Source organism: Balearica regulorum, chromosome 26, assembly GCF_011004875.1.
Source record: "Balearica regulorum gibbericeps isolate bBalReg1 chromosome 26, bBalReg1.pri, whole genome shotgun sequence".
Taxonomy (NCBI): Eukaryota; Metazoa; Chordata; class Aves; order Gruiformes; family Gruidae; genus Balearica; species Balearica regulorum.
In genome coordinates this window covers 2,657,602-2,677,700 of record NC_046209.1, presented here as the reverse complement: position 1 = coordinate 2,677,700, position 20,099 = coordinate 2,657,602, and the positions used below count along the sequence as shown (strand labels likewise).

The window sequence follows — 20,099 nt, the reverse complement described above, 5'->3', positions numbered from 1 at the left end:
GGCAGGGAGGAGGCTCGTGCCGTGCCGCAGTGGGGGTCCCGCCTTGGTTGCCAGCAGCAGATGGGAGAAGCGTCTCCAGGCGGCTTTTTTTGCCCCTCTCCATCCTCCAGATTCCTCGGGAAGGGGGGAAACGGTGGGGTGGCCCCGGGAGCCAAGGGACACGGTGGGAGGGGAGGTGCAGGCTGGCACGTTGCACAGTTTCCTAGAAGGAGCGGAAAAAGTCCCAAACCACCAAAAAAAATTACCCCTGCTCCCTCACTGTTTGAAAAGGTGCTGGCGGCCGCATCCTGGCAGCCTCTTGGGTTCTCGGGGGATGCTGTTCGCCGGGAGCAAAACTGAACCCAAAGCCTCTTTTTTTAAGCTGCTGCTGGCGAAGCACTGGGTGAGCCGCGATGTCCCCTCCTGCGGGGACAGCACGGGGCACAGAACAGCAGATGCCCTCCCGGTATCGCCTGCGAGCTGCGGGGAGGCGACGCGCGCTCCCCGCTCCGGTGCTTTCCCAGAAGGGTTGCCATGTCCCGTGTGCGTTCCCAGAGGGTGGGCAGGGTCAGCGGGAGCCGGGGAGCTGCTGGCCGCCCGCCTGGCCATGCCGTACAAGGGAGAGGAGAGCGCATGCCGTGCTGGTGACCGTCCCCTTGTCCCAGGAACCGCTGTCACCTCCCCCCATGGAACTCCAGAGCTCAAAACCAGAGGGGGACAAACCCGTCGCCCTGTTCCCCTCACCTGGGGCTGGGTGGCGGGTCAGGGCTGGGGGTCTGCCAGGGTCCCGCAGGGCCCCTGGGGGGGGATCCTGCCCCAAAGGCAGCAGCTGTCCTCCCGGGAAAAAACCAAAACACATTCAGAGCGCTTGGAAAGCTGCCGGCTGCCCGCTCAAGGACGAGGGATGGAGGAGCAGGCGGCCACGGCGCTGCCAAGGTCTGGGGGGGCTGAGCGCGACGGCAGAGGTGCTCAGGGACATGTCCTGTGCCACCCCATTTCCCCAAGCCCGAAGGTGCAAGGGGTGACGAGCAGGGGATGAGGCAGCACCTCCTGGGGATGGGAAGCACCCTGCGGCCCCTCCAGAGGGGTGGTCCACGCTGCGGCTCTCCGGTGCCGGTGCAGCCCTGGGACAGAGCCCGGAGCACCGGTGAGCAGCAGCTCTCTGAGCCGCAGGGGTCAGGGCAGGGGTAAGGACCTTCCAATGTCGCAGCAAAGCCCCAGCAACGCTCCAAGCAGGATCTGCTGCTCAGGGAGGCAGCGGCAGCCGGGGACATCCCGGTCCTCACCCGGCAGGGACGTGGCTCCCGCACGGACCCAAGGGACGTTTCCTGGCTGAAGCCACACGGCTGCAGATGCTGTAGGAGACCCCGGCCCCCGCGTCCCTGTGACTGGTTCCTAAGGGCCTGCGCAATCGCTGCCCCTACTCCCCAGCTTCGGAAACCAACGGCCAATTTTAAGCAAACCCTAGTGGGAACTGAGGTCCTAAAGCTCCCGAGCTCCTCAGCATTTGGGGACCGGAGGAGCCCAGCGGGGAGTGGGTGCAGGGTGAGCGATCGTTTCCTCAGGAGCAGCGGGCGACACCACACCGAGCCAGAGAAAAGAAATATTTCCCTTCGAACATACGGCTGCCGCAGCTCCCTCCGTGCCGTGGCAGGGCACCCTGCAGCCTGCGAGCCTGTGCCCGCTCCAGCTCCGGGGCAGACGCCATCTGTGGTTTTTGGGAAGGGGTCAGCCCCGCAGAGGGGCGGCTGCTGGAGCCCCAGGCGTGTTACTTGCTCAACCCAGGCCCTGCGATGCAGGAGATCTGCAGATCTGTTCTCCTTTGGGCTCTCACCAAAGTCTCCATGACATCTCGGTCTGCATTCCACCAGCGCCCGGAGAGACGAGCCATAGAGTTCCCGACAGGACCAGGTCACGGCTAAACCCACCCTGCCAGGCTGGGCTCAGCTCTGGGCGCTCGCTGCAGCCTGCTCACCTGCAGACCGTGACTCGCGACGAGGCAGCTGCAGCTCACGGGCGAATAAACACGAGGCCCCCGCACGGGGAGATGAAAGCAGGGTGCTGCCTGGGCGGCGGCGAAAAGGCAGAGGCAGAAGTGGAGAAAGGCCGAGCGCCGGCTGCGGTGGCTCTGCAAACCTGTCTGAGCAACATCCTGCACTGCCGCACGCCACGGGGGACGGCCTCGGCTGCAGCGGCAGCTTTGGGCCCCGGCAGCTCTTCTCCCCTAAAGATGTTTTTTCCTCCTCCTCCTCCCTTGGCTGAGCCGGTCTCACATGGAGGCAGGCAGATCCTTCCCTCCGAAAGGGAGAGAGGGCAGCGCCCTGCAGCCCCACGGGTGACAGCAGGGTGGGCGCCGCACGCCCCCGGACGCTCACGGCATCCCAGGTCGGTGTGAAAGGGAAAGTAGTCGCAGAGCAAGGTGAGCTGCCCCGGCACCTCCCCCCTGCTCGGGGAGCGGGCAGGAGCTGGTGTTGCAGGCAGGGCACGGCCAGGTCTAGCACAGCCAGGAGCAGCGGGTTGGAGCCTGTTACTCCCCTCCCGGCCAGGAAAAGAACTTGGGGACCCTGATGCAGATCTTTGGCCAATCTAGTCCTTCAGCCTCTTCAGCTCCGTCCACAGCTCCTTTCCGTGGCAGCAAAGAGCCCGTCAGCAAGCTCGTAAGCTTGAATTTGCCTCCCCTGTCCACACGCGACCAAGTTTTAGAGCTGGGAGAATCAACGCTTGGGTACGGGGACGTTGCAGAGACAAGTCAGGACAAACCCAGCCTGCGCTGGTTGAGCTCCAGCACCCGCCCGCTCTGCCCCACAGCCCTGGGAACAGGCGTGGGGCTGGGCACAGCCCGGCCCCAGCCCCTTGGGAGCAGAAGGAATCGAAGCTCGGGGCAGCAGAGCCAGGGGCGCACACCCAAGAGCTTTTAGCAACTGTAGGAAACAGCTCTCCAGCAAACTTTCTGAGGAGTCCAAACACACCGTGTTTGTTCTGCTGATAGAACACCTCTGACGAACGTGTAATCACGAGACATTTAGCAATCGGAGCATGCTATGTAAATACAACATAATTTATTGGTTCCATTTCAAAGAACTATAGTGGTATTTGTACGAGTGTCCTAATGATAGTACAAGAAACGAGAGTCACGTATGTACACAGATTCCAGGACACAGAAAAACTTTGTAAGGAAGAAGTGGTTAGTGGTACAGTTTGGTCACTGTTCATAGAAATCTTTTCTCTTACTGTAAACCCTGCTCCCCCACTCCCCTCAAATCCTAGGTAGACCTACCTACCTACCTTGGGGGCATCGCAAAGCTCTCGGCACGCAGCAGAGTTGCTTGTGCAAGCAGCAGGCAAGGCTAGCGGTCTCTGGCTGCACACCAGACTCTGGTTACGAGTGTGTGCAGCTGAGCGGGACGTGCTGCTCGGGAAGAGGGAGAAGGCTCCGTACCCTAATGGGAAGCAGAAAATGGTCCACACGCAGCCAGTGAGGCCCGAGGGCAAGCGGCCTGGTTCCTTCTCGGCAGGGTCAGCGTACCACACAGAGACAGGGAAGTACAGGTGTTTGAGAAGACTTCCCCACGTCTATCCCAGTGCCTCCCCTCTGCTCGTTCCCATGAAGCAGAGGTCTGCTTGGCCTAATGCTGCTGGTGCGAATCCCCGTCCCCCGTGGGGACAGCGCACCCGGCTGGGCTGCGTGCGGGGAGGAACTCGGCTCAGAGCTGGTAAAGAGGCAAGAGCCGATTCACAACCGCAGCGCTCCGGCACAGACTCCGTCAGCAATGGCTGCACCGGTGTAGCTGTCAAAGAACCCAAGTCCAACCTCTTTCAGAGGGAACGCAAGGAGGGCCAAGCCTCGGGGACAGGATGCCAAGTGGAGGGTGAGCACAAAAACAGCTCTGTCCAAAAACCGGACTCACAGCCAGCGGAAGAGGTGCTGGAACCAAACAGCACCCCAGGGGATCCACGCAAACCAGCGTTTCCTCCCCAGTCCCCACGCAATCTCCCTTCACGGGTGGGAAATGGGTGTCCGGAGGGAAGTACCGCTTCCATGGCAGCACCAGCTACACAACGTGGCTCTATCTGAAGCATCTGGCTCGGCTGGCTTGGTGCCGCTGCAGTGAGGGGAGGGGAAGAAGCAGTACGGGGTGGCTCTTCCCTCCTCAAAGAGTAAGCATTTCCACCAACTGGCCCAAAATATTTTCTTTTTTTTTTTTATAGAAATTACTATAAAAAACTAGTTTATCTAGAGCATCTTTAAAAAAATATTCCTGCAATATCACAGTTTTACATTGAAACTCATTAAAAATATATAGATTTCTTTAACAAAACGTCTCTGTTCTCCCCTTGAATCACACCTCCAATGCAGGAGTGGGACTCGGAGTCCTCGGAAGAGCCGCCGAGGTGGGAGCAGGAAGGTCTGATCTCAGTGGCACATCCGGGAGGTCATTTCCTTCTGTCAAAGGCACAGACAAGACAAGGGACCATGAATGAAGATCCAAATTGCCAGGTGAGGGTGCGGACGAAAAAACCCTCACCTTTGTTTAGTGGTAAATACCCATCTCAGGCGCGCGGTGACACTGTTACTAAGAGCTCCAGTTTGGGCAGGTCTGTGCTCCCCCCACCACTCCTGTTCCCAGGCACGGGCAGGACATCCTTCCACTGCCCAACCGCTCTGCAGGTCTGCTCTGTGCTTACGACTTTAGAAACACCGTCACCACCTCCCGGGTCTGGGTCCACCCTCCAGACTCCTCGTGAAGGTGGTGGTGTCCTCGCTTTTCAGCATGGAAAGCGAGCACATGGTTTTAGCCATCCACATCCCGGACGGGTAACAGCGCTGGGCTGACACAGCGCACACAAACGAGGCAAGCCAGCTGCTAGAAACGCAAGGAGGTTGCTGGAAAACAAGTCAACTTCCCCCGACCGATGCCCAAATGGCCCTGGCTCAGCTGTGCCTGCACATCCTGACTCCCAGCATCCCGACAGTCAAACTGCAAGGCCAACCGATGTCCTGAATTTGGGCAACCAGTTTTGAGAAGGTACCAGAGACCTCTGGGACTCCTCCACCCCCAGCCCACCCCTTCTGTGCTGGCTGCAGACCCTGACAGACCAACGTGTACCCTAAGCCCACCCAGACACTCACCAGTGGTTCCAGCTCCTTGGTGTCTATGAGATTGAACTCTTTCACAAAGTAGTAAAAGTGCTTGTAGCAGGTGTTGACGTGGGCTTCCGACCCCATCTGGGTGATCCTGTCGAAATGGTGGATGTAGACATGGACAAAGACCCGGAAGAGCCTGGAGAGAATCTTCTTCACCACTGGGAGGAAGTTCTTGGGGAAGGGAGTACCTGGGAGGGATGACACAACCATGAGAAACCTTCAGCAAAGTTAAAACCGGTTCCTTGGGGCTAAAATAAATCGATAAAACAGATAAATTGAGAGAAAAGGGCTTCTGTCCCAGGTAATTTCCAGTTCCCCTCTCTTTTTCCCTTTCTGTTCAGACCAGATTTTTTCAAAGCACGGATTTCTTAAGTGCAAGTGCTGCACGCCATCGATCGCTGCCAGCGAATGAAAGCAAGCGACCAGCCTCAGAGATTCCCAGCAGCTGTTTCAGCCTAATAGAGTTTTCTTCTATTCCTATTTGGCGTGTTTACATAAACAGTGCAAAATACCAGATACAACCAAGCAACTTCCCAAAAGAAAGAGTCGGTGCTGTTAACTCCCTACAGTTATCTCTTATTTTGCTATGTCTTCAGCTCTTTGGTTAAAAATTAAAGACGTTAAGGTCCTCTTTAAAGGCATCAGTTCTTTGGGATTTGTTTAGCCAGGGTCCTGCAGCAGAGCGGTCTGGACAACCAGCCATCTCTGTAGAATATTACAGTTTAAAGTTCACACAGGTCGTTTCTGGAGGAACGAGGATTAGTTAAACCCTTTCAGTGCTCTGCAAGGACTGCAGCATTTCAGTTGGCATTAAGGGCGAGGAATCTGGTAAAAGCCGAGCTGAAAACAACAATAACAATAAATAAATAAAACCCCACAACCCTCCTGCTGTCGGAAACTTGTTTCGCCTCCCCGGCCAGAACAAAGACCCTGCTTATAGTCCCCAGAGAACCTCGCAGAAGAGTCCTAGCTAAAGGCAACACAGCAGCCATTCGGGCGACAGGAGGAACGGGCAGGGAGGATTTCAGTGTTTCAGCTCTCTGAAGAGCCGCCCGTTTACGGCCCTGCTCCCCGCTCTGCCTGCTCACACCAGGTTTAGGCAGCGTTTTGGCACAGGCGGAGGAGCCCTGCGGATGCTCGTATGGCAGAGGCGGCAGACGTGTCCCAAACAGGGGCCAACCGCGTCCCAACAGAGCTTCAACAGGATAAATGCCAGGGCAGGAGGGAGGGAGCTCTGCTGCATCTTGTCTTCTGCGTCCCAGAAGATGGGAGCTCTGAATGGGATCAGTCATATTTACCTAATGCTTTAGATACTGAATTCTCACATCTCCTTCAGCACAAAATAAACAGAAAACCCAGCATCTTTGTCCCAAAGCCAGTACACGAAGCTGCGTTTGGATATGCAGATTTAGGTGTCTTAGGCCAAATTCTCATTGCCATCACCCTGGCAACAGATGAAACGCCGCCCCTCCCTCCATGCACATGTCAGCATCCCACCCAGCTGCAACGAAGAGCCGAGTGCACGCCAGGAAGCACTGAGCTAGAAAGGGCAGAGTCAGCTAACGCCAGCCTGTAATAACAAAGAGGCTAATTATGGAAGCGTGGCCACCATCACCAGGCCGACGCAGAGCACGCATGTTGAACCCAAGCTAGCAATCAGCTCTAAAAGAGCTGTCCTTCAGGAGAACATGTCCCGCATGAGCTACTCGAGAGTCATGTCGGAGACTGACTTTTTCCAAGAGCAGCCTCTTGTTCTTGCTGCCTAGGCTCAGCTTGGCTTTCTACAAGGTATCCGTGACTCCAAATGGGATCTGGAACTGCTCTGGGTATTTTAGCACTCCAGAAGAGCTCTGAAGTTTCTCCGGTGCTCGGAAGAGCTTACTACACTGCCAGCCTCTGAGAGCAGCACAAAAGGAAATAGCTCTGCTACAAGGGTGATCCGTGCAACAGCATCTCCTGGAACAGAAACGGGACTCGAGGGCTCAACGGAGAAGGTTGTGCACCAGCCTCCCTCCCCCCAGCCGCAACTGGAACTGAACTCACCAACATTAGTGGGAAAGATGTCCTCGTTGTTGATCTGTACCTCAATCCAGTCCATCAGGAGGTTCATGTACTGGGGAGCAGACAGGGCCGTGGGTTTTCGGTACTTGTGCTCATCCTGCCATCGGTACTCATACTTGGGTCCCCCCGACATGACAGGGCAGGACTGCTCAGTGCAATAGTCACTGATGGTGCCGTAGATCAGGTTGATGCGGTTGAAGAAGTCCACCACGTGCACAGCCACCCAGTCATTCTGCTCCTCTCCCGGCGGCAGCTGGACGGCAACTTTCAAGTCCAGACCGGCATTGAGCGAGGCTTGAGCCTTCTTGTGCAGCTCAAACCGCTGAGTCCCCGGCTCAAACTTGCGCTTGGGTCGGAAGGTTTTGTCTTTATTGAACACTTGCTTTAAAGCATGGGACATTTTTCTTCTCTTCTTCTTTCTTTTCCAGGTCCGTAGCGATGACAGCCGGAGACACAACGCTGCTGGGCCACTTCCCGGGGCAGGGCTGAGGCGACTCTGATCTTCACAGAAACCTCCCTCTGCTCATCTGGTCCTGATCTGCAAGGCAGCACAGAAGGGCAGCGATTAGGAGCAGCTCTCTCAACAGGAAACCTAGTCTAAATCCCATAGGAAGAGATCTGGGATACCATCTGGGCCCTTGCCCCAGATCTGAGAAGGGGGGGAAGCCAACGCCAGCTTTCGTTCCTCCCCCTTCTCCTAACAGCCCAGCTTGCAGCAGAGCGGCGCTGAGCAGGTCTGAAGGAAGTCACCCCCGCAAGGTCTCCCTTGCTCAACGTGGGGATGAAGGAACCAGCCCCACAGGGAAGAGACGAAACGGGAGGCATCAAGGCGTAGTCCCCCCGTGTCCCCCAGCGCAGCCTCTGCAGGAGATGGCTGCCATTCACCCCGACATCATCACACCGAGACACCCAAACCCCACAGAACCGAGGAGAAACTCCACCACCTATTCAGCTCCAATACACCAAATATTTAAGAAGGGTAAAACAAGTTGGGTTTTACCTGGGTCAGATTTTTCACCTACGCTCCCTCCCCCTCTTTGGAAACAAGCCTTCTGAAAAGGTAAGGTTACCACAACCTACAATAAAGTGCGGATCTGTTGCCAAACGTACTCCAACGAAACAGCCATTTGAGCAGGAGCTGTGTGTGGTGTCGTAGCAAAGACAGGACACGAAAGGGCGGAGGGGAACAAGAAGAAGAAGAAGAAGAAGAAGTAGTCGCAGCTAAGGCACCCGGAAAGAGAGTATCCTGAAATAACACCAGCTCTGAGAGCAGCCACAGCCTCTTCTGCAGGTGCAGACAGACCATAAACATATTTTTCATTTCAGTTTAGCTCGCTTCAAGTCGAGGGGTGGTTGAAAGTTGGAAGACCAGGGAAAGCTCGCCTTCCTCCTCTTCCAGTCTGTGGAAAAGAATTAGCTCCAACAGGGTGAGACACAAGTTAAGATCTGAAAGGATGCTGACGAGAAACACAGCTCTGTTTATCTGTAGCTAATTATACCTCCTTTGTTCCCACATCCATCCCCTCGTATAATTTGTGTCAAGCTGCTCTTTGATGGAAGCTCAAGGCAGAAAGCTGTGTGTACCAAAAATATTATTTTACATGTGCCGGACAGAGAAATAAAGTAACAGAAATTAACTAAAGCTGATGCCTTATTGAATCTGGCAACTAAGAGTTTCCATAATTGTATAAGAAAGCAAGCAAACAAATCCCTTTCACCAAGCAGAAATCTACTTAGGTTTATATTAAGCCATAGTGTTGTTTAAATAGGTAAATAGTATTCTCAAACATTGGCAACAAAATCTCAAATTCAAGGTCAAGACTACCTTTGCCACAATTCAGCCCATCTCTAACAGATGCTGCATAGTGCTAATCAGCATTTCTCCTCTGGAGAAAGATTAAAAAGATTTAAACCAAGGCCTCTTGTTTTCTTATTTAATTACAGCAAAGAAGAAAACCCAAACCACTTCAGTTCGTCCCGCTAAGAACAGGCTCGACATTTCCTAGCACTGCTTTTCCTGCAGGAACAGGCTCAGTAACCTCTTCTGTGCAGGAGCAGAGAGATCCAAACTCCTGTTGCAACATGGGCCACGACGCGTGTTGGAAGAAAGCGAAAAAGCATTTTAATGTGGTTCAGCGAGATCCACCCTGGGCTAGAAGGTGAATTCAGTGCATGCATGCTTTCACTGCAAACTGATAAAACAGCCGCTGCGACCCCGTATGCTACCGTGTGAGAGTCAAAAAAAAAAAAAAAAAAAGAAGAAAAAGAAACACACACACCCCCCCCAAACGTGTCCCTAGGAGGTGTTTGATCGTACCACAGACATGTGGACATACTACATGGTTAGAGGAAGTAGCGAATGACATGGAGGGACATCTGAGCACGAGGCAGCAGCTTTGGTTACCGAGAGCTGTGTCACGGCCTCACCACATCCTGCGGCAAAACACTGAGGCGACCCGGCAGGGCGGAAGCACCAGGGAACTGCGCCCACCCTGTCGCAGTGCCACGTCCGGAGCAACGGCAGGACCGGCCTCCAAGTAATGAGCAATGTGCACAGCAGGTGCTGAGTCTGCAGCTATTTCCAGCAGGAAATCAGTCCCAGAGAAGTACTTGCACGCAATGATTTCCTTACACTGGAGACGGAGAAAGAAATGTCCTTTAAAACAAACAAGCCATAAAGAAGCACGAGCGTCGCCCTCCGCACAGCTCCCCGGAGGACCGGCAGCATCCTCAGCACGGTACGACTCTGTTCCTACTTATTTTTCTGTAGGATCTGTCTGATTGCGGTGACCGCACTCGTATCCGTGCTGGCCTGAGACTGCAGCCAGGCACCGTCCCTCCCGCTGGACGTGTTTCTCGAGCCGGGGTCAGGCCGTGGCTGCAGGGCCCGGCGCGGAGAAGAGGATAGGGTGAAACAGAACTGCAAAACTACAGGGAAAAACCCCCAAACATTCCCTGAGCTTGGCCACGCGCACCAAGAAGCAAACACTGACCATTTTCCAGAAGAAATCGTCATTTCAGCAGGGTGAAGAGGCTTTTAACATGGTTTATTTGGTATGGAGGCAGTACTTGTTCTACAACCAACTTCCTCTTCCTGCAGAGTCATCATTCCTGAGAACTGGGGAGCTCAACACAGCAGCAACCGTCTCTCAGACGATTCAGCATCTGTCTGAGGGCATTAGCAAAATGAGTAGCTAAGACTTCAAGCAGATGCAGTCTATTTAATTATGGTATTTGACTGCAACTGAGCTAAAAGAAACACTTAGCTCTAGGGAAAAAAAAAAAAAGAAAAAAAAAAAGGCACCGAGACCAAAAGCATCCCTAACATTGCTGGAAGATGATATCACACGTACAACACCTACTTCCACAGGCAGGAGTCACAGCTCAGGCAGCACTAAGACACTGCCTTCGCACAGAAGAGAAAGGAAAGGTTAGGAACAATCAGGATATGGGACGTACAAAGCACCTGAATGGTATTTGCAAGCTTCAAAGATGAGGAAAAAAAATCTCCCCCCCCCCAACAAACCTGCAGTACGTTTTGTTTACACCTCCTTTCCAGCCAGCCACGATTACCGCACGCGTCCGAGAGAACCTTGGCCATCCGAGATCACGCCACCACGGCAGAAAGCCCCACGCCGTGGCAGGCTGTCCGGAGCGCAAACCGACCTCCAGCTTCTCCGCTCTTCCCAAGGACAGGAGAGAAGCGGCTCGGTATTACGCTGGTTAAGGAGGCGACCTGCTGCCCAGCGAGAGGGGTCGAGGCCTGGCCCTCCCTTCCCAAGAGCTCGTTCTCTCCCCTTGCTCCCTGCTCTCGCAGCTCCAGTCCTAACGCTGATTTCTGTTGATGCCGTTCCGGTGGATCACACAGTGCTGCCTTACTCTAAAACCAGGCTCTGGGCAGAGGAAACCCAGGCGGTCCCCTCCCCAGCTCTCGGTGACTTTTACACGCAGCTCAAAGAGGGTATGAAAAAGGAAAGATGGTCACCTCCTTCGAAACACCTGGAAACCGTCTCCCCTCGCAAGCCTGCCGCAGCCTTCCCGAGGCTTTCCAGGTGCGAGCAGCATTCCCGCCGGACCCTGCCCTCCCCGCAGAGGCAGAACGGCCAAAACCCTCTTCCAGGAGTCCCATGACTGCTCCGTCAGCGCCTGCCGGAGCAACACCCATGCTCCCCCCTGCCGCTAACACCGTGCAGGGGTTTAACAACAGCCAGGGGAAAGGAGGAAAAGAAAAAAAAGCAAGCCAGCACGCCAGCAAGCTCCTACCTGCGTCTCTAGCCCTGGCAGATTACTCTGCAATTGCTCAGCCCGTCTCTGCAACTTCTATGAGCGCTCGTAGGCACTGAGGCAAAGAGCTTCCCTTTTCAAAAGGGGAGAAGAAAAAAAAGAAAGTCCCATTTCATGCGCGGCTGCAATCGGAAGGCTCCTGCGGGCTGGGGAGGCGTCAGACACAGGGCCACTTCCCTCCCACTGACCCCAGCACCAGGGCAGATCACATCCTGCTGCCTCCCTGCTAAGAAAGCCCTTAAACAAACCCCAGCGAGCAATGCATTTCTCAGAATAATTGATTTCTCTAGTTTCCTTTTAGGGAAGCCATGCTGCTGTCCTGCGAGGTGATACGAATATGGTATCGCCGCTCAGCATTCATACCGAGTCCAGCCGAAAGCTCCTGCTGTGGCTGCTGTAATTGCAGCCCTTCGGTGAGGAGCCCTGGCCATTCCCCCCATCCCCACGGCTCCCCGGAAGGGAGAGGGGAGCAATGAACCCTCGAGCCGTTTTCAGTGTCCTCACTCACCGCCAACGCCGTCGCTCAGGCCAGAGTTTCCAATACAGGACACGAACCCACCCCGTGCCAGTTTGATAAAGCAGCCACAATATATCAGATGCAGCGAGCACTTCGAGTTAAAAAACAAATTTACAGAGCGTACTCGAGAAGCAAAGTGGCTTCAAAACAGACAACTTAAACAAAAAAGCAAAGACGGATGCACACGCGCATTTTTCCCATCACACCCCCCCTCCTTTCACAAATACCTTCCCACGGCCATTCTGCACTAGCTCAGTTTCTTGGTACAAGATGACCCTGGTTTTCTATGATCAAAGCAGAGATTTTAATAGGGAGAGCAAGGATCAGACCAATTACGGCAAACAGGGCTGGACTGGCACTAATGACAGCCAGTTTCTGCGCCTCTGGAGCCAGTCTGGCAAGAAACAAGAGAGCTCGCCTTCGCGGGGTGAGATTTTCAGCTGTTCTTTTGAATTGTTTTACGGTATGCAAAGCGAAGGTCTGTCCCCGTGCTTACCTCAGCCAGGGCAGGGCTCGGCGAGCAGCGTGTGGGGCAGAAGAGGAGGGCCGAGTGTGGTTGCGGCAGGCACGCCTGGCCATTCATAATCCCGGCGAGACGGCACTTCCACGTCAGCCGGCTTCCTGTCTGGCACCGAGTCCGGCCTCCCGGCCCGGGGAGCTGCCAATGTTTCCCCAAAAGCTAATCACTCCCCTCTACAAGCTCTGTCGTGGTGCTTCTGTCTTTTCTCCCGCAAGATCGCTCCACGCTGCTGCCCGAGGAGAGCCAAGCAGCCGCCCAGTTGTTACCCTCAGCATCGCCTCTTCTTGTTTTTCTTCCTGGCAGCAGAAGCTGCTCTGAAGTTAAAGGAGAGGGAGCGGAGAACGGATCCGGCCCGGCTGCACCTACAGCCCCAGGCTGGGTGAGACACGAGCAGCAAGTTCATTCTGTTGCTCTGCAGGACAATATCCACATTTTTCTTCTGGAAACTGCTTTAGGAGCAGCCTTCGCAACAAACTTAACGCAGCTATTCAGAAATGCACATTTGAAATGTTGAATTCCCAAGGTTTAGACAAACAAAGAGCCCTTTATACTTCACCACAAAGTCAGTTTTAAGAAAGCCCCGCTGGCTGCCAGCTCCCCCCCGCCTCGCCCCCTGCAATTTAAATCTGCTGCACAATTTGGAAATTCCCAAGTCAGAAACTATACAGACACCCCATCTCCTCGGCACTTCCCGGAAAGAGGCTTGCTTAGGAGCAGGACGGTCTCTTTACATGCCCGCAAGCCATGCAAACGCAGAGCCTTTCTGCATCGCCACACACATAAGAAAAGGAAACAGCATAATAGAAGACCAAAAATAGTTATACTGGGCTTTAATTGGTATCTTCTTTTTCTCCTGAAAGGCTATGCATTCAGACCAAGTTTAAAGTCAAATTAGTTTATTATAAAAAGGGAAAAGCCCTGTTGAATTAAGCCATAGCTGGGTTAGGAGAAGACCCAACTGACTCAAACGCAGCAGCTCTGGCAGAGCCCATCAGGCAGCTGCCTGCTGCGGCTTGGGCCGACGGAACCGCGGCTGCACGGAGCGGGAAGCCCAGGTCACCGAGCAGCAAGAGGCATTTTTCAACCATCACGAGCAGGACGGAGGAGCAGGAAGTTTATTGCTCAACTCCGGGCTCAGGATTTGGATCCAGACCACACAGCGATGCCAGGGGGGATGTTACGGGGATTGTGCGATGGAGCTGGCACCACGAGCGGATACTGAGGGGATGGGGGTGAGGGAACGAGCCCTGAAGGGGCTGGATGGCCCCTTCTGGCGGGGGAGAGGGAAGGCTGAATCACCTTCAAACTCTGCACGCAAGAAGACTGAATTTCCAGCGTGGGTTGTTCCCCTCGCCCTTCCAGGCATCCGCCCCACAGCCACAGAGTGTGGAAAAGCCACACAAGAAAGTAACTTTTTACAAAAGTCACCCCTCCTACTTTCCCTTCCCCAAAAGGGGAAGGTCAGACAGCAGATGCTGCAATTTAAAACCTTCATCTGAAAGTCTAGAAACAACTGCAGTGTAGCAGGAACAGCTATCGCAGCCCCGAGCATTACTGATTTGGGCCAATTTTCTTGCCTCTTACGTGACATCTGCATCCATTGCAACGTCAGAGCTGCAGCTATTTTGGAAGGTTTCCACAGATCGCACTCGCACATCCAGGCCGGGATGCATGTGGACGGCGTGACGGCCGGGATGACGGCTGCACGTGGAGGCAGAGCTAATCCGCTGCAGGCTTTGCAGACGCTGCATTAAGCTGACAAGGTGGGTCACGACTCCAGCAGACAGGTTAACTGCACAGACAAATATTTCTAGGATAAACCACAGGCAGCGGATGGCTGACAGCACGCTAAGAGCAGCTTTCTCTCTCTTTGAGGTCCGAGGGGTCGTATTTTGCAGCCTGCTCCTTCAGGAAGAACTTTCGCTGTCCTCCAACCCAGCTTTGTCCCCACCGGAGGACGTGTGAGCAGCAGCATGGCATTTATCGAGTCCAAGCTGTAAGCTTACATGTTTCTTCCTACTTTTGCAGGCTCTACATTATTGTCCTCACCGAGCAGCGATATTTTTGAACCAACAGCAGTTTTATCTAGTCTAACTTTGGGGTCTGCCTCCACCCAAGTAAAAGGTAATGCCGGTTCGGAGCATGAATTTTGCCTCAAGGCTGATAAAATGACTACAGCAAGAGGCACTATTTAGCAGCGTGGTCTGAGTTCGAGATCACAGGAGATGCCAGGGCTACGAGCTCCTTCACCAGGGACTGAGCCGGCGGGTGAGCTGGCCACAAAGCCAACCTTTCCCATGGCAGGGCTAATGCCATCAACAAATACCGCTTCTCCCCATGGTAATATTATGCTTTTGGAAGAAAGGCAGTATTGTTTCTTGCCGAAAGCAGATGCCCACGAGGCTCGCTCTTCCCCTCCACGAGGAGATACGGCAGTAACCCAACACATTAGCATGTCTCCAGGCAAGGAATAAGCCCACTGATGTGGGGCTAGAGATCATCTCAAGACTAACCACATCATAAGACCTCCTGCCCCACAGCAAGAGGGAAAAGAAGAAGAAGAAGAAAAAAAAAAGACCCAGACAGCAGCCCCAAGAGAAGCCTGCAGTTAAGATGAAAAAAATTACAGTGGCTTTTGATACAGCCATGGGCCTCACTCAGCCCCTGCTTCAAACTGAAACACGCTTTGCACGGCTCTAGCTCATTTTCTGTTCCACGGGCTCCCCAGCAGCCAGCGCAGAGGCACGCAGCCACGACTCACCCAAACCCAGCCGGTTAACTGGGGAACACAGCACCGGTCCCCGAGCGGGCACAGGCAAGCACCAAGCATGGTCGCAGCAGAACGCTTCCACCGCGGCACAGACCTACCCCAGCAGCACGTGGGAACATCCGGCAGTGTCACCACCTTTGCCTCTTCTCACGTTGACTTGACAACAACAAAGCAAAGCTCCCAGGGACATCATCCGACTTTTCTGGACGAAGTCAAAGCTGCCCCAGAGTGACAGATTTTTTTTTCGTGTTGGCTTTACACGCTCGCAGAAGTGGTTTTTTCCTGGCCTTCACTGCCTCCGTTCCTCCCCTCTGCTCCCCGGCTGCTCCGCATACTCGGAGCAACAATTCCCCCATCTCATCAGGAGCAGAACAGCACTTTTAGCACAACACCAGCTGAGGGAAGCAAGCACCAGACCCAAACAGGAGTCACAGATAACTCTGCCTCCCAGGGGCACCTGGAAAAGGGAGGATAAAGATGCAGCCTAAGGTGCACTCTTTATTGAAAGCATTAGCTGGATATTACGTATGTCTAAAGATAAGCTCCTAAACCTCCAGCAAAGCTGGTTATGGATCCACTTACAGCAGCACTTACGGCTCAAGTATCACAAAATACTTTCCTGTCTTACAAAAAATTAAAACTCAGAAGTTGAAGGCAATACTTTTCCCAGATCTGAACGCTGTGCGCAGGACTGTTTAGATTTTGCAATCTCTCTTGTATGACCCCACGCGCTTTCACTGCTGACAAGGGAAACATTTTTCCTTTGTGTACTGTGGCCATAGAGATCCCTGGCCCCTTTACAGAGAAGCACGAGTTACAAAACACAGCACGCGTCAGTACAGTCCAACCTCCACAAACAGGACTAAATCGCACCATTTCAGTTCGGGTGGTGCTTCACATCTCGTCAATGAAAGAGCCACGTTAGAGCCAAATGCGGACAAGGAAGCGTCTGGCAAACAGCTCCCGCGCCAGAGGACAGCTGAAGACAGGAAGGAGGACTCTGCTCAAGATGCTGAGTACGCTTCAAGCTCCCTCAGCCAAGCGGACAGGAGAGCCTGTTTCCATTTCTGACGATGGCACAGTTGACTGCGCAACCCCAAGCGGCGCGTCCGAAAGAGCATCCCAGAAAGGTCAGCCCGGTGCAGGGACCAGCTCCCTGCTCAGCACCTGGACTTGGCTCCTCAGCGTAAACCGAGAGCACCGGTTTTTGCTACCACACCACCAATCTGGCGTGAACTCCCAGCACTCCTCTCCTGCCCTTCTGGGGATTTTAAAAGGTTACAAGCTCACCCTTCTGCCCAAGTTAACTTCACGAGTATGTGACTAAGACAGAAAGTGAATCTAAGAGATGGAATATGCAGTCCAAGAAACGACAGCAGATAAACACAGACTTGGATGCGAGCCTAAAGCTCAGAAAGGAAGCAGAGTGCAAGGACGAAGCCCTGGGGACTGTGATAAACAGGTGGCCGGGGAAATTTCACATCTCCTAGCAAAAATCCCCCTGTCCTGCAACTTGGCAGAAGATTTCCAGACCGGAAAGGGGTTTTAAACAAAGAAGGGATGGAAATCAAGAAAGTGTGGCTGCTTTTCAGCTCCAAGCACTAGGAGTAGAGGATCTTGCCTTTCACTACCACCGGAGTCCACGACAGAGATGCTTTTTCCTAACATCTGTGCCACAGGCCGGACAACTTCAAATCCCTCTTTCCTCGCTCTCCAGAGACTTCCTGCCCTTTCCTTTTTGCCTATCCTCCTCTCACACAGGGAACAGTTTTCTTTGAAGTTGTTGAGATCATCGTGCTGCAGATCACAGCGGAGGCAGCTACTGCAAGATTAGCATTCCTGCGCTCATAGCAAGGGACAGAAGCAGAGCAAGAGTTTGCTTTCAAGCGTCACAAGTTCTCCCTCATGACAGCTGAGTCGCAGCTCACCGTGATCAGAAAAAAGCCGAGAATTCCCCATTCTCCCCAAGCACTTAAAAAATTGAGGAGTGTGAACTTCAGGACTATGCCTTTACCTACAATAGAAACATTTATTAGCATAGCTAGGGAAAGACGGCGGAAAGAGGCGGGATAAAATACAAGAACATCCAAGGCCGTAACTTCACGGTTATGTCAGCAACACCCTTACTCTCCGCGCCGGTTTATTTTTTTTTTCCCCTCATTATGAGATGATTTTTTTTTTTTTTTGGTTGGTTTGCCGGTAAAGCCATGAGGTACCCCCACCCGGACACCGTCAGCCAGGCCTCTGCTGAGGAAGGTCACCCGCCGAGGCCGCGCCTGCTCCAGCACACGGTACCACCGGCAGCACCAGGCCTCGGCCCCGCACAGCCCGGCCCGGCCGCTCTGGGGAGCCCGGTGAGGGCCTCAGGGGCCTCCTCCCCCGGCCAGGGAAAGGCTTTCAGTGCGGACCGCAGCTCGGGGAGCGCAAAGCCACGAGAAACCGGCTCGCAAACTACCTTCTGCCCGAGGGAAGGGAGAAATAATTTAAAAAAAAAAAAAAAAAAAGGTATGGAGGTTTAGAAGTTCCAGTTCAACAGGCTGCTGGCTACGGCCGGGGCGACCCTACACGCCGGGGAGGCCCTGTCCCTCCTGCGGGCACGGACAGCCCGGGGCACCGCCACCCCGGGGCGGCTGGCGGGGACCCCCGGGCAGGGGACGGGGACCCCCGGGCTCCCGGACACCGCCCCCCCCCCCCCCCCAGGTCCGCCGTCCCCCCCAGGTCCCTACAAGCCCCCTCCGCAGGCCCTGCTCCCCCCGGGCCCCTCCAGCCCCCCCCCGGCGCCCCCACACCTGGCTGACGGCAGCTAATCCGTGGCGACGCGGAGGCGGCTCCCCTCGTGCAACCGCAGCACTCCGCCCCCCGCCCGCCCCGCACAACTTGGCGGTCTCCCGCGCGGCCCCTCTCCGCGCGCGGCCGCAGGCAGCCGGCCCTACTTCCTCTTAAAGGGGCCGCCGCCCGCCCCCGCCGGCTCCTCCCGCGGGCGGGACCGGGACCGGGACCGAGGGGGGGGGGGGGGGGGAACCGGCGGGACCCGGGGATGGCCGGGGTCAGGCAGCGCGGGCGGTGCTGAGAAGCAATTATTTTATTTTTTTCTCTTCTATTTTGTTCTAGTTCATTATTTTACTCTCTTTTATTCTGCTCTATTTTCTTTTATTCTACTTTATCCTACTTTATTTTCTTTTTTTATTCGATGTAATTTATTTACTTTCTTTTATTCTCCTTTCTGTAATTTATTTAATTTCTTTTATTCCACTTTATTTTATTATTCTGATTTTCCCGGAGCTGGGGGTTAGGGGCAGCCCACAGCCCCGCGGCCGTACCCCAGCCCAGGGGGGCTCAGCACCCGCCAGGCACCCTGCTCAGCACCTCGCTGGAATTAAATTCTCCGTTAACACCAGCTCCTGGAGTCAGGGGAGGGTTCGGCTGCCTCGTTGGGACGGGAGAACGCGACGAGGTGCCCTGGAAAGGGCAGAAACGTCCGGGAGCAGAAGCCAGAAGGAAATTAAGGGCGAAAGCTGCTGCGGCCGGCCGCGCTTCGTGGAGCGAGGGTCGCTCGGGACCCCGGGGCCGCGGGCACCGTCAGGCCCTGGAGAAGCGTTTTGGGGAGGCAGTAACCAAAATTGCCTCTGTCGTCCCGCCAGCGAGGAGGGATGAGGGATGAGGGATGATGTCCCCTGTCCTCCTCTGAGCATCCTTCTGCCACAGCTGCCTTCAGACCAGCACCTCCCAGCCCCTGGCGCTCCAGTAACTTCCTTCTTTTTCTGATTTCCAGCCCAAATTTGAGTCTGTGGGAGGGGAGGAGCTGGAGGGTGGGTTTGGCACCATCGGGAGCCGGGCAGAGTCAGGCCAGAGTCGCGGCCGGAGCCGGCTCTGCCCATGGTTTGAGGTGGTTTGGTGGAACAGGGGCCGCCGAAGGGACCCGCACGTACTTGTAGTTCAAAGTGGCCAAAAGGAGAAGTAGCAGGAAACACAGCTGCCGGTTCAGCGGGAAATTTTCACAAAGATCAGAACAGGGAAGTCGAACGCAGGTGGCAAGTCCCTGGGAAGCCCAAAACCAAACCGTGCCAAAAGCACGGCCATTCCCCACCCCCCGCAGAGCTCCCACCCATCTCCTGCACGCGCGGTGTTCTTCCTGCACCCCGGCCGTTCCGCCAGCACAAGAGGGGATCTTGGTGCCTGGGAGACACGCGGCAGCACCCGGGGGTGAAGGCTTTGGCTCTTTGGTGGGGCCTCCGGCAGCTCCCAGCTGGCCTGGGGCAGGATGTTCCTGCAGCCTGCGGCTGTGCCCCCCCCCCGGGGCTGTACCCCCCCCAGTACCCGCTGGGGCAGCAGCTCCAGCAGCTCCAGCGCCGCTCCCGAGAGCGCAGTTGCCAAGGGTTGGGTACCTCCAAGGAACAGATGCTGCTCTGCCCGACTTGGCACGAAACACTCGACCGCAAAGCTCCGGGGCGACACTCTCCTGTTCCCGCCAGGAATGGTGCAGGGCACCGGTTCTTTTACACGCTTGTTTGTAACGTGCCGCGTGCAAAACCCCACTTCGCTAAGGACCGATTTTCTTTGTCCAGTTGCTTCGTGAATTTTGACGCGATCTAAATGCAGGGAGCAGGGCCAGAGCGCGTCTCACTGCTCGAAGCCGGAAGGGTTCACTGTAAACTCCTGCATCGTCCAGTTAAGGTCCTGCAGCTCATTAAATACTCGATGTGCACTCTGCTTCCTCCATGTGGGGGTTTTTTCATGCATTTTCAGATGGGTGTGTGTTGTGGTTTTCATCCTGTTTCATCAGATTTGTGCAGTCCCACCCCAAGGCAGAACAAGCGGGCGG

General features: G+C 54.8%; 1 protein-coding gene across 5 annotated transcripts; it reads right to left on the bottom strand.

Annotated features, from left to right (window-relative positions):
- Nucleotides 1-3,016: 3,016 nt before the first annotated feature.
- On the bottom strand, nt 3,017-18,223 carry MOB3A (MOB kinase activator 3A). 5 transcript variants are annotated; one of them, XM_075776265.1, is made up of 5 exons: nt 18,067-18,209; nt 17,206-17,291; nt 7,169-7,724; nt 5,111-5,313; nt 3,017-4,423 (listed from the first exon to the last, which is right to left on the bottom strand). In XM_075776265.1, the coding sequence occupies exons 3-5, from the start codon at nt 7,584-7,586 to the stop codon at nt 4,394-4,396; spliced, it is 651 nt and encodes a 216-aa protein (XP_075632380.1). In that variant the 5' UTR covers nt 7,587-7,724; nt 17,206-17,291; nt 18,067-18,209; the 3' UTR covers nt 3,017-4,393. The 5 variants fall into 5 exon arrangements, with proteins under 5 accessions (XP_075632380.1, XP_075632379.1, XP_075632381.1 ...); XM_075776264.1 differs by lacking the exon at nt 17,206-17,291 and having other exon boundaries at nt 18,067-18,223; XM_075776266.1 differs by lacking the exons at nt 17,206-17,291; nt 18,067-18,209 and adding an exon at nt 12,484-13,072.
- Nucleotides 18,224-20,099: the final 1,876 nt, after the last annotated feature.